The 14,425-nt window shown below is 34.0% G+C and overlaps 1 protein-coding gene across 1 annotated transcript; it reads left to right on the top strand.

Moving 5' to 3' along the window:
* The first annotated feature begins 4,526 nt into the window (after positions 1–4,526).
* LOC144431355 (uncharacterized) lies at positions 4,527–12,437 on the top strand. Its single transcript, XM_078119381.1, has 8 exons — positions 4,527–4,563; positions 5,310–5,537; positions 6,915–7,163; positions 7,576–7,824; positions 8,059–8,313; positions 8,878–9,285; positions 10,712–11,098; positions 12,311–12,437. The coding sequence occupies exons 1-8, from the start codon at positions 4,527–4,529 to the stop codon at positions 12,385–12,387; spliced, it is 1,890 nt and encodes a 629-aa protein (XP_077975507.1). The 3' UTR covers positions 12,388–12,437.
* The last annotated feature ends 1,988 nt before the right edge of the window (positions 12,438–14,425 follow it).

Genomic DNA, 14,425 nt, shown 5'->3' with positions numbered 1-14,425 from the left:
AGTTGAGTAGCCCTGGTCTAGAGAAGTGGTTTTCAAACCTTCATAATTTGTGGTACCCTTCTTGAAACTTTTGGCTCCTTGTTTTTCTGTATTAATAACTAGTTTTGCTTTCCATAAGTTGCTTGTTTGGTATGTTTAATAATAATAAGCCAACAAATGAGAGCAAAAGAATGAATGTCAAAGAACAGTCAAAGAATTAAACCAATCTCAGACACTCTCAATTTCATTTAATTTACCGTAGTCATCACGAATAGTACCCAGTGAACATGTTTGATGGGTGCCACCGATGAACTACGTTGTGGCTTTCTATAGAGACCAAATGCCCAGTTTGAGAAACACTGATTGAGGTAGCCCATAGCAAATGAAATACTTATTTTCTGACCATGAAATCTTTCCAGAATTAGTTGAGTGCATTACTGTTACTGATTTGGTTTATATCATTGAATAATATGCCTTTGGTATTGCACATTTTCATAGATTTATTAGTGAAGTCATCATGCAAGACTGAGTTGTAAGAAAACATAAAACTGTATTTTCATTCCATATTAAAGTAAACGAGTAAGTCAGTTGAAACAATTGGATAAAATACATTGAGATTCAGTTTGATGGATTAGTGTAAATTATTACTTGTAGTTACGCCTGTCTTGAAAACGGTATTTTATCATATTCAATCAAACATAGACATATTACAAGTGTTTACTTTACACTGTTATCCGTTTATTATAGAGTGTTAACTTCTTTAGACGTATGCATAACAAATTTGTTATCCTGATTTCTTGATGTTGTATTGAAAAATTATTTTGGTAATTGGCAAGCAGACCATACAAGGAATGTTTAATTTTAATTCCTACCTGTATGAAATAAAAAGACTTTATACAAGCTTGATGTTGTATTGGAAAATTATTTTGGTATTTGGCAAGCAGACCATACAAGGAATGTTTAATTTTAATTCCTCATAATTTTGAATATTACCTGTATGAAATAAAAAGACTTTATACAAGCTTGATGTTGTATTGGAAAATTATTTTGGTATTTGGCAAGCAGACCATACAAGGAATGTTTAATTTTAATTCCTCATAATTTTGAATATTACCAGTATGAAATAAAAAGACTTTATACAAGCATATGCACTTGGGTGAGGAAATCTGTTAGCATTGGGGGCACTGAAAGCTTTTCCATTCTTGTCCATTATGTTCAGATACATAGTTTTACTATTACCTAAGATAGAAATTGAGATCTCCAACATATTATTTCCACATAATACAAAATAGTTGTTTGCTCTTATTACATCACATTCATTGAACCTTCAGAAATTTGGTTTTGATTGCAGAAATGGCATTTAAATATATCTAGCATTTCTTGGTATTTGGTGGTAACTTTGCTCACAAATGAGTATTTATTTATTTATTTATTAGTGAGTGAGTGTGCATGTCCTTGCTTTTAAAATATTGTCTTGAATAAATAACTTTGATGCCCATTGGTTTCTCAGGTTTAGTTTGACACATTGTGATTACTTTGTTTGGAGAGATTATGAATCTTTTATATTAGTTGTTGACATTTTTAATATTAAGTGCTAAATACAGTCTTTCTTTGTCATCAAATCCTAGGAGAACTTTTTCGGTAGGATATTCTAAAAATGACCAAACTTTTGAATATACAAAAGATAAATACTCCACAAGCCAACTTGAAAAAAAAAATATGAAGGGTTTAAAAATGCATCACTTATCCATCTGGGACTCTAAATACATAAAAGATTCATGCTTATCAAGCAAACTTGTAAAATTTGAAGGGTTCAATAAAGCATTTCATGTCCATCTGGAACTCTCTGATCAAGAAAAAAAATTGTTTTTCATCTTTCTATCTACTCCACATATACATACTGATACAGGTCTTCTCAGTCCTTATTTTTTCGTTTATTCCTAGGCAAATTTAAAAACTAGGTTTAGATATATAAACGATCTTGGTATATGAGTAATCTTGAGTAACTTTGCTTGAGGATGAGTTGCTTGTGATCTTTTGAAATATTATCTTGAAAAATAACATTGATGGTTCAGGGGTAGCCACTTTGTGAGGCATTTTGAATGCTCATCATCAAAAATATTAACTTACCATATTCAAACGTATCTTAAATTAAGTGTTTGGAGGAGCTACTAAATTTGTTGAATATTTGTATTATTAAGTGTCTTCGTGTGGACAATAAAAATAATTTCATGAGAAGTGTATCAAAAATCAAATTAGCATAAGAGCATGAAGCACTGCCTTGTATTTTGAGTGTGTAATAATATGACCTCAGCAGTTTGGTGATAACAAACCAGTATTTATGCAATCTCGTTTATGTCCTCGATTGTGGCGTTTGACTAATTGCAAAATAACTCGAACTTAGCTCTTTGATTATCTCTCAAAGCACTTCCAACCACATTTTATTTAAAAAGTTAATGATTAGCCATGCTTACGTGTTGCTTTGTGGTTTCTTTGTCTGTTTCTCTTCTTTATTATATATTGTATTGCATTGCACATATTTTGCATGACCAGATAGTTTTGATATTTGCTCATTTTGTATGCAAGGTTGTGGAAATCAATTTTGAAAATTTAAAAATAGAATTGATACAGATTTGCCTTTTTGTAATGGCTGTAATATATAATATAGAGCAGTGGTTCTCCTCGTTTTAGAATTTGTCGAGTCTTGCGGCCCATCTGAAAAATAACCAGCAATAGGCTACAAATAACAGATAGATAGATATGTAACAGATAGTAAGGCGCAAGTATGTTTTAATCAAAAAACATGTTGAAAATATGTGAATGGAATCGCATCCTCCAAAAAATAAAAAAATTTAAATATCCGAAATGAAGCGAAAGCAAATTTTTAATTAGGTTCACGCCCACTCAAAAAATTGTCCACGGCCTCCTTCAGGGACACGCCCAACCGTTTGTAAACTACTGATATAGAGAATCCCACACTTTTTGATTGGCAACCCTTTATATTTTAAGTAAATATTTTGTTATAATTCTTTTTCATGAAAACACAAATAAAGTACAACAAAGGTTAAATTTTCAATTCTTCAATTTAATGCTCAAACTATTTTTTATTTTTTTAAGCTATTTAATAAATTTTATCACTAAACTATAATATTGCTAAACATGGGAACGGATCTTAGTAAAGGTAAGAAATTTTTATATTATTTTGTTATTGTTGCTTTTGTCGTCTTGAAAAAATTGCTTCAAATATTTGTTTTTGCTCCCTGTTCTTTGAATGACTTTGATGATGATAATATATAAACAGGGTGTCCATGAGGTCCTTTACAATTTCAATTTTGTTATGAAGTCAATACAATATATCTTAACCAGGTTTGTTGTTTTTTAATTAGTATTTGATACGATAAGTATTTTTACTTCATTTAATACATCTGTGAGGGCCAAAACAATATATGGTATCAATAAATTCCCTTTGCAATTTTAAAAATTTTTAAGACTTTATGGCACCCTATATCAGGGGTCGGCATCCCCTGGCATGCGAGTGAATAACTCATGGCACGCCAAACCATTTAAGGCAGATTCACGACAAATTTCTACGTTTGAACTAAAAATAACAATTCGACAAATACATTGAAAAAAACATTCAATATATAACTGCAGTCGACAAGAGGAAGAGATCTGTACCCAAAATCGGCTTAGATAAGCATGTGCGGTGCACAAGTTAAACTTGTGGAAGGCCCGCGACAGATTAAAAACACTACTCTAAACCACACTATTTGCAAGATCGCAGAAAAGTATCGAAACTAAATACAATGAGGCATGTTTATCTCATATTTTTACATCAACAGATTGGGTGGTATATTCAACTACTAATGTTTATATTTTGACGCAAGAATACGCAGGCGCGAGTTACGCTGGACACAATTATATGGATATAGAAGGAAATTTCAGATTGTCGTAGTTGTCATGAATTGAATATTTTACGGGACAGAAAAGTCGGTATACGCCGAAAAAGTCAGGTCTTCTTAAGAGCGCGTAATCGCAGCGACTGTTTCCCATTTTTACCCCGCCCCCTTTTAGAAAATCCTGGTGACGCGCCTGGTTAACTGGGTACCTCACGGAAGCCAAAATATTGACCATTTCAGTGTTCGTTACATGGATATATCCATAACAAAAATGATAGAATAAATTTTATTTTTTTCAATATTGACGCGTTCACATTGTTTCTAGCTACAAAACTAATTGTGAGTGACCTTCAAACCTATTAATTAAGTCGTGCAAAGACAGGTCGAAGGTAGAGGTGCCGTATGCCGAAATCTCGCGTTAGCTAATTTTCATGCACGTTATCCTATAAAATAAATCTGTTTTACATCCTCTTCCTATTCAAATCAGGTAGTTGACTATGCAAACCAAACACATAAAAATGTTTGGCACGCGAAGGTGCTCGTTATTCATAAAATGGCACGCGGATTACAAAAGGTTGCCGACCCCTGCCCTATATGATAGTTCGGTCAAATAAAAGAAATCGGGTGAAATTTTGCAAACCAGCCACTATGCAGTTAAGTAATACAGCAGGTGGTATTCCACCAGGTAACAATAGCAAAAAAACTTGATGTTCCTGAAAAACCTGCGTTTTATGAAATGTATCAAAGATTCAGTTGAAGTCTTGAATTCTCATGTAACAAATTCAATGTAGAAATTACAACCAATTCCATACTGTAAAGACAATCAATGAAATTGTTGGCAGTGATAAATTTTTTCATTTTCGAATAAGCTTTGCTTAATTTGCATCAGTATTTTGTCTATGATAACGACTATAATGTGAAAATATGACGCCATATTAGGAAAATTTTATGAATTATTGAGTGGATCAGCCAATTCATGATATATTGGTACCCATGGTTTGATTAGCTTATTTGAATTACATTAATCCTCAATTGCATTCCTAAGTGATTGAAGAGCAGCAAGACTCTTGAATCCCTATTTGGGAAGTTATTTTCATTTGTACTACAGCATCCTTGCATTATATGCATACGAATCCGCTGGCACAAAAGCACAGAAAAAAGAAAAGTAGGATAGGATAGTATTTACATATTTATCTCGGTGATAAAAGGAAAGCTGACAAGACGGTTTAATTATATGACGAACCCCGGCATCTCGTTTGGTTACCAGTCCATGTAGGCTATAGAATCGTTGGGCAGTTATTTGTTTTTGAAAGCATGGACTTGATGGATATCGTTTTCAGTTTCTATTCTAGCCCTCATTCCCGATATCTAAATTTTGAATGGGATTGCGTCTGATGACATCATTCAATGTAAAAAAATGCTTTTTAACAGAAGTAACTGTGGAAGTTAAGGGGATCAGCATTACCTGCATACCAAAACAGAGAGAGCGGAAGAGGAAATACATGCTAAAAATCTTGGAAGATAACAATGTGTTGCTAAATAGACAACTCAATTATGATTCATATACGTTCGAAGGAATACCAAAAAAAACCTATGAGATTTTTGTGGAAATAGCTGATGAAGATAATACTTTGACCAAGATTCAAACAATTCATTCAAGTAAGCTAAAGCTTGGTAAAGTTTTTATATTTTAATTGAGAAAATGAGTGTTCATGATAATCTAAAAATGAAAAGCTTACTGAATAATATAAAGCATTGTTTCCCAACCTATAGATCACAATTCTAAATTGGGTCACCAGAGAATCCCAAAAAATGTTCTTGAGTTCAGTGATTCTCAAACTTTTTAAGCTGCGCCCCTTTTCATAATTTGTCAAGTCTTGCACCCCACCTTAAAAATAACTAGCAAACAATAAGCTACAAATATCAGATAGTAAGGTGACAGTATATTTTATTCATAAAGCATGTTGAAAATGAGAACGAAACGTATATATCCAAGATAAGGCGGGCAAGATCAAATTTAATAAATATTTATGTTTTCAATTAGCTTCTCTAAACCACTAATAAAATGCAGGAATGTGCAACCTGCTGCCCACGGGCCAAATGCAGTCCCCAAGGAAAATTGTGCAGTCTGAGGAGAAATGCCATCTTTAAATGATGTGCGGCCTGCTAAACTAGTTTGAAATTTAATTTAATATGGCATGTGCGAGTAATTCCAATCCCTTTGCGTTGCAAAGCTTATACCTGAGTCAAATTTATTATTTATGATGTTACAATGCCCTTTTTCTTCTAGAAAACTTATTTTAAATAAAGGTGCGGCTATTGGTTTCATCGAGGTATTCGTATCTTGTAATAAAGGTTGCACACCTCTGATGTAAGTGATACCAAATTATCAACCATAAAGAAGTTTCGATAGATATATTTCATAAGGTACTCTCGAAGTATGGCGGACACCGGAACGTAGTATGTGTACCAGGTTAGGGTCAGGCCATGATTTTATTCCAATTTTCTATATTTTAGTTCTATTAGTTCGAGGACTAGCCAAGTAGTAGTATTTGTACCTGAAATTATGACCTAACGCTAATCCGGTACCTATACTACATTCCAGCGTCCACCATCTTGGTTCACATACTTAGGGAGTACCTTCCATAGTCATTGGAACCTAATCTTTAGATCAGTTGTTCACGAATGGTGGAGACTACCTCCCAATGGAACCGCAGACAATTTTTTGAGATGGTCTGAATCTAATTAAGATAAAAATATTTGCCAGACTTGATTGCAAATTTTGCTTCTTTTTGAAACTTTTCATTTATTTTAATATTCAGGTTCCATCCACGTATTTTCAACATGTTTTTTAAATTAAACATACTTTGGCTACTACCTTATTGTTAGCTAGGTATTTTCGAAATGGGTCGCAAAAATTTAGAAAGGGATCAGCTCAAAAAGTTCGAGAACCACTGCTTTAGATGATGTAGCCACAAGAATAGCTCTGGATAGTCACCCTGGTTTCATAGACTTACCAACTTTTTTTTATGTTAGACTATTTTGAACTGAAACCAAAAGCTAAGATCTTTGACGATAAAATCAAGTATACATGGAATGATTTAGAGAAAAAAGAGTTTGACATAAAAATTTGGGAAAATGAGGAACTGACAAAGAGTGTCAGAACCAGAAACAATACTTATGAGCTGAAATGGAAACCGGGCATCAAGCACGACTTTGATGTAAGACTGGTATCTGATGGATATGGTGATGATGCTTGGGAATCATGTGAGACTATTAACCAAGGTTTGTTGTTTCATTTTAAGAAACTAAGCCAGATGTTGACAGTGGGCTGCATTCAAATTTTTGTTGCAAATGGCAGCCCGAGATGTCACAGTTATTATTTTCATTTGAAATGATAGTGTTAAATTCGATGGTAGGAGACATTGTTGGACCAGAAATGGAAAAAATCAATAATGGGAGTATGTATACTTTGTATGGGAGGCATTCATGATTAACTTTATAATATTCAATTGTTATGATATATTCCGTTGAATAAATACCAATTTTTGGAGTAATTAAATTGCAAATTTAAATACAACTAAAACAGGGCTGTGAAATTATTTAAAATATTTAAAAATGTAGTTCTAGAATGGTTTCACTGATTCAAGTATAATTACAAAACAGCTACCGGTAATTGAATTGTTTAACATTTAAGATGATGCTGGTCTCAAACCAAAGGTTTTTATGAAGGATAGAAAGATCAATTGCACATGGACTTGTCCTGTTGGTGTCAGTATTCAGATGCAAATTAACAAAGACGGAAAACCTTTTAAGGATTTCAAATGTAGTGGAAATAAATATTCGTTCCATTGGATTGCATCAACAAAATATGACGTCAAAGTGAGACTGGCCTCACACCATGGCAATGAAAAACATTGGGAATCTGCTGCTACTGTTTTTACTCGTGAGTGACCGTAATTGTAACTTTTATTCATGGAGGCAAATTATTTTTAATACTGGAAGATTATATTATGCATAATTGAAAAAATTGAATTTTATTGCATATGACAATCATCCTGACTCACATTTAAATTTTCATCTATGGGGGAACCATGCTAAGCGCTAGGAAGTATTTTTAGTTTGGGTTGAAATTATTTACAGTTTTTCGACATACTTTTATTTAAATATTCTTGTTCAGCTCCACCTGACATTGAAGGGGTTAAAGTCAAGGAATTTAATGGGTTATTCATAAGTTGGAGCAATCAGAATCCTAACGTTGAATTTGAGGTAAATCTATTGCGCAAGAAAAAATTGTTAGCTGGAAAAGATGGTATTACCGATGCAGAATTTGTGTGCGGACCTGAAGAGTTACAACCTGGAACCCATGAATATGAAATCCGCGGAAATTTTGAAGGTCTAAGAGGCAATAAAATTAGAGGCTCTGCTAGATACCGTAAGTATTGGTCTGAAACTTTAATATTTTACATTGTACCATAAAGTAAAAATGAACTTACTGCAGAATCCCAGAGTAGAGTGTAAAGTTCCATTGAAGTGAGGAATTCCCTGTCCATCTGTTGGTCTTCTAACCCTATAACCACCATTATACGTATAATCTCTGGTAAACAATGTTAGTTAGATAATTCATTCATCCATACGGTACTTACCGTCAATATCAGTTGTTTCAAAACTCTAAAATTTCAATTTTTTTTAATCACATTTTCGGTTGTCGCTGTTTTTTACCAAGCTTTGGTTTCTCACGACTTTCGTTTTCCGGTAAAACTGTTTAATTATCATTTCACATATTTTTCCCGAATCAAATCTAGAATATTTTGGAGAGTCAATCGGCAATATAAATTATATGCGACTTTTTTTGTAATTGGTCTTATCAACAAATGAATTGCTGAAAACATAGAATACATCACTCAGGCAGATTCATTCGAATTGAAATGCCCAGCCATAGTCAGGACCCATTCAGAGTTCTCTGTATTTTATTCTCGAAACCAATTATTTTCCTTAGGTGGAGATCTTCATGTTCGTTACTTTTTCTTCGTCAATGGAAAAAAGATCAAGGTGCTACACCATGTTGACCTTGTACAGCCAAAATTATTAGAAGATAGAAAACTGGAGCTGGAAGAGCAAGAGTTTGAAATAGTCGATCCCAACAAAACCGTAGTTCTGAAGAAAGGCCAAACTTACATTACAGCATTCCAATGGATAGGTGGCCCTTCAAAACTCAACGCCTTTCCAAAATCGCGTCAATTAGAGCATGAAGAACTCCGTGCTCAAACGCTCGTTGAGAAAGAATTTGCCATGGAGGGTTTCAGCAAGGAAGAAGTTTACTCATTGATGCATATCATTGAGTCAACTAAGCGTGGCGCTTCCATGAAAGAAGAGACGATTTTGGATCTGGACTATAAAAAAAAAGGTTTGAAATCTTCTAAATGCTCAGTTTCTAGCTAGGCAGTTATCTTACTTTTCTTATTAATAAAAACATCGATTCTACTACATTTTTTACCGTTTAAATCAGTGGTCCCCAAACCATGTCCCGTGTGACAAATCAATATGGCCTGTCGAACCTAAAGTAGATTGATTTAATACTTTATGTTTTTACCTTTTCTGTTCTAGATGGTCACAATTGTTACATCATTATTACAGTTAAGCATGTGCATATTGGTAACAATTCAATTGTTTCGAAATCTTAATTATACGTACCAGTACCAGCCCCTCACGAACGTCCTCTCCCACCTCATGAATATCTTTCCGCTTTTAATATTGGCCATACTCGATCAACCTTGGGAACCATTCTTTTTGTCAGGGGTGTTCTTCCCTAGAGGCCCTGGCTCAATTACATAATTATCCAAAAAAAAAAATTTTTATTATTTTTTTCACAAACTCGCATGTGCATTTGTTGCACATGCCCTTTTGGAACCAATATTTCGTTATTTTTAGATTCTTAAATTGGCATCTCAAAAAACTTAACTTTTAAATTATGGATTTGTAGGTTTACTACTGTAGTGTGTGTACCAGGTTAAGGTTAGGTATTTTCCCATTTTCCTTATTTCAGTCTGTGTTAGCCAAGTGAATATACCCCCTGCCCATAGGCTTCCGTCCCTTTACACAACTTAGATGCCCTTTTAGATTATTTCATAATTTTTATTCTCAAATTGGCATCTCAAAAAATTCTACTTTCAAATTAGGGTCACATTTATTAAATATTCCTAGATGTTGAAGGTGTTGAATAATTTCATTTTTTTTATATAGAATCATGTTGTTATTGATAAAGTCAATAATTTTTTCCCTAAGTTAGAATCAGCTAAAATCTGTTAGGCTCTAGCACTGACATTGGCAAACTACGTCCCACAGGCCAGTTCCGGCCTGTTGGGTAATTCAATCTGGCCTGCCTGATGCTGCCACAAAACCAAACTTTGATGTTTTACTTAAAAATAGCTTTAGGAATTTGTTGAGATTGTGTTTAAATTCAGTTTTTGCACGAGGCTTATTGCTTTCCACTTTTGCTTTTGTAACACTGTGAATATTGTTCATAAAATGTACCTTATTATAGCGCATGATTGCCACCAGGTATATTCATGTCAAAGATAAATAAAGCACAACCGGTGTATAGCAAAACGATATAATTTGCGATATACGATATAATTTGAATATAAATTCGAAACGTCGGCAAATTATATCGTTTTGCTATACACCGGTTGTGCTTTATTTATCTTTGACATGTACCTTATTATGTCACACTCCCATGCCAGTCTGGGTGTTCAAAATATTCGGCCTCTAGTCTAAAAAATTTGCCCATCCCTGCTCTTGCACAATAAATATTGTAATTTTATTTTCATCAGATTCAAGAACCATCAAGGTTAAGATCATGCTATTTGAGAAGGATGGAAGTGTTGTCGCATTGCTTGGCAATAATTCATGGGAGGTAGATCAAAGTAGAGAAAAATATGACAAAGAAGGCTACAAAGTTCTAACCCTGCACCCGTTAATATCAAACCTCTATGTCTCCAGGGAATGTGTGATACAGCTAAAAAATCGCAAAGTCCAAGTTCAACCTCCCGCTGGTCACACTTTTCTATCAAACTTTCTTCTCGACAATGACCCTATATCTCGCACCTTCACCTGTACTATCAATGATCCCTTAGCCTTGCCAACTTTCAACATGACTTTTATTGTTAGGCAGCGTAAGAAAGAAATCTGTGTTCATCCATTTAAACTGAAAATAAAAGGTAGGCTTTTATCTATTATGGCCCTATTGCTAGTGCTCGCGTAGTATGCGCACCAAGATGGCGCACAACATGATAACCCTAACCTGGTACACATACTATGTTCAGGTTGTGTGCCATCTTGGTGCACATACTACGGGAGCACCCTGAGAACAATTATTTTGGGTGCTGCACTTCGAAACTGCTGTTTGCCCTAAATTAGGTGTAAAAAATTAGAATTTACAAGATTTAACATATTTATCTAGGGGGAGCGGGAAACCAATATGACCAACCACGGGCTCTCGGACGGTTACTAGTCCAAGTCCAGTATGGCATTTGTTAGCTAGTTATTTTGTTTTCAGATGTATGGGACTTGATGGTGGAGAAAGCCGTAACCGACCAGTATTCATGTGAACCAATCTATGCAGTAAGGAGTCCAACAATCCTTTTGCACATAATTAACCCCCACAAAATTCGAACCTGCAAATCCACAAAGAGTAATCAGAGGTGCCGTGATTAGCACCTTTCTTACCTAAAAGCAATGTATTCTAAACATACTTCAAAACTATGACAAATATCTATTACTTTACAATGATTTGAGAAATTCGTACAGACCACGCAAAACAGATCAAAGAAGATATCAAAGTAAGCAACAATTCACTGTTAAAATCACAAGCATGATGGTGAAGTAAACTTCAAATATAATTCGAGAAATAAACAAATTATAGATGTTTTTATGAAAATAAATAAATACACAAGACTATACACATAATATCAGCTTCCACTTACATAAAAATACTTCACAGCTTTGCTTTGAATGAAACCTTGCACGAGCAACCACTGTTGTGCTCGTATGTTTTTGGATTCATAGTTTAACCCAGTTCTCTTCAAACTTTTGTCATCACGACCCACTTGGCATGGCTAAATTTTTCCTTGATCCTCAAGAAATAATATAAAATTTAATAATATAGCAAAAATTCAAAATATAAAATAAAAATGACAATACCTTGACGATGTGCTTTCATATTCTCGCACAAAAGGTCGAATCGGGGCTTTATCTCGGTGATGGTGGGTCTCAGTACTGGTTCCAAATCTTTCAAATTTGATTGATATTTTGGTTTAACAAAGGTTAGTGCCAAAAAGAATTTTACATCGACTTGAGCTATTCACCGGGGGGTCAGACCCCTCTAACCCTAAATAAGGTAATATCTTGAACTTGAATAATTTTTTTTTCAGGTGATCTAGGAATAGTGCCTAGCGACCTTTGTGTGGCATCCACTTCTAGTGCTCCCATGATTTCTGAAGAAGACTAATTCTATGTATATTCGTAATTCTGAATGCTAATTACATAACTTCAAAAATTTGAGTCTTAAATAAAAATTGGATTTTAACTACATGCTTCTGCAAATCTGAATTTTTATTCGAAATTATAATACTTGGATAATGTTTCCTGTGCTCCCGAAGTATGCGAACCAAGACGGCGGACTTCGGAACGTAACATGGGTAACAGGTTAGGGTTAGGCGATAATTTTTTTCCAATTTTCCTTATTTTAGTCCTATTATCAGTTTGAAGACTAGCCAAGAGCCTCCCATAGTATTTATACCTAAAATTATGGCCTAACCCTAACCTAGTACACATATTACATTCCGATGTCCGCCATCTTGGTTCGCATACTTCGGGAGCCCCATGTTTTCATTCCTATTACGAGGGTAGATTAAATCTGTTGAGACGGCTTACCAGTCATGTCAGGTATGGGATAAAGTTGCCATTTATTAGTTTCAGACGCATGGGCTTGATGGTGTAGGAAGTCTTGGCCAAATTCCTCTTTAAGAAAGACAACATCCTTTCCTAGAGAGGAATCCTTCATTGATTGAAAAACATGGCGCTATGCCTATTTATAAAAAAAAAATTGTGACTGTAAAAAAAGTTTCGTATTTCAGTTTTATTTTATCAGAAGCTCGATTTGGTTTAATTTAAGCCCTTTTGACAAAATAACTTGGCAATGGCATAATCTGATTTGAAGCAAGACTCACAGACTTGAAAATGATTTCCATGAGATGTTTCATGCCCTGATAGAGGCTTTGTACAAGTAACCACTGATACCTATGTCTGCTCTGTTTTGTTCTCTTTTGCTACTGAGTTTCAAGCTATAAGATCTTGTGACACTAACACAGTTCTGTCTAATGTGCTATCATGAGCCAACATTTATCATATTTGAAAGATTATTGGTAATTTATTATGAACCATCAAAAATATAATATATAGGGTGTCCATAAAGTCCTAAAAGTATTTCAATTATCCGTTTTACATTGTTGCACTTAATTTTCTAGTTTTTATGCCTCATTTCACCAATTTTATAATCTAACTAGTGATTATGGAGATTTTGTGTGAAGATGTATGATTTTTTGTTGTTGCTGAAAGCTGAATCATTTGTATATTTAAAGATAGACTTCTTGATTGCAAATCAAATTTATCTCCAAGTTTGCCTAAATCATGCTAATACTTTGCACACTATTTATGATACTGTGCAATCTAATCAATCTTTAGATTTTGTTGTATTTGTGTCGTGATATATATGTATATACAGGGTGTCTTCATAAAGTCCCTTTGCAATTTCAATTTTGTTATGAAGTCAGTTCTAAATATATCTTGCTGCATCGATTCACTAAATTGTTGTCTCACTCAAACTAAGAGACCAACGAATTTAGAATTTTAGTAGGTGTTTTAGAAGATTACTTTTGTTTTTTTCATATATCTAAGTTCTACGCAATATTTTACTTAAAAGTTTGCTATTTCAATTTAATTTTTGGAACACTAGGGGACACTATTCTATAACATTTGATTTTTGTGTATATACATACAAGAATTGCTTTCTGCTTTTTCCGAAGATTATTTTAACTAATTTTCTTGTTGAAATAATAACTTGACAATGTACCAAAGAGATTTGAATATAAATTAGGGACAGCCTAATTACAATTACATAACCCTAAGCTGGTACACACAATACGAGAGTACCAATCAAGGTTTCTTCTGGGGTGCGCTATCGCGCAGTACCATCTGACCATTTGGGCGATAAAATCTGAATCTCACGAACTTGCAACATTAAGTCTTTAAAGCACGGCGCATCATATTTTTTAGCATCTGATTAGATTGCTCATTTCATATTTTTGAGTTAAATGTGTCAAACTTTGTTTGCATTCTGGTAATATATTATACTATACTAATATTTCATTAAGTTTGTAAATCATTCAGTACTCTGCTCAGGTTTTAAATGTTAATGCACAGTAAAACAAAATTTGGTCAGTGTAACATTTTCTTAGAGGGAACACCGGGTCCAATATTTCATTTCG

The sequence above is a fragment of the Styela clava genome, chromosome 13, assembly GCF_964204865.1.
Source record: "Styela clava chromosome 13, kaStyClav1.hap1.2, whole genome shotgun sequence".
NCBI lineage: Eukaryota > Metazoa > Chordata > Ascidiacea > Stolidobranchia > Styelidae > Styela > Styela clava.
The sequence above is the reverse complement of the archived record's forward strand: the minus strand, read 5'-3'. Positions and strand labels throughout refer to the sequence as shown.

Coding starts and splice junctions, on each gene's coding strand:
- LOC144431355 (XM_078119381.1), top strand. CDS start 4,527: ATGCAGTTAAGTAATACAGCAGGTGGTATTCCACCAG. Junction 5,538..6,914: donor GATTCAAACAATTCATTCAA/GTAAGCTAAAGC, acceptor TTTTTATGTTAG/ACTATTTTGAACTGAAACCA. Junction 7,164..7,575: donor ATGTGAGACTATTAACCAAG/GTTTGTTGTTTC, acceptor TTAACATTTAAG/ATGATGCTGGTCTCAAACCA.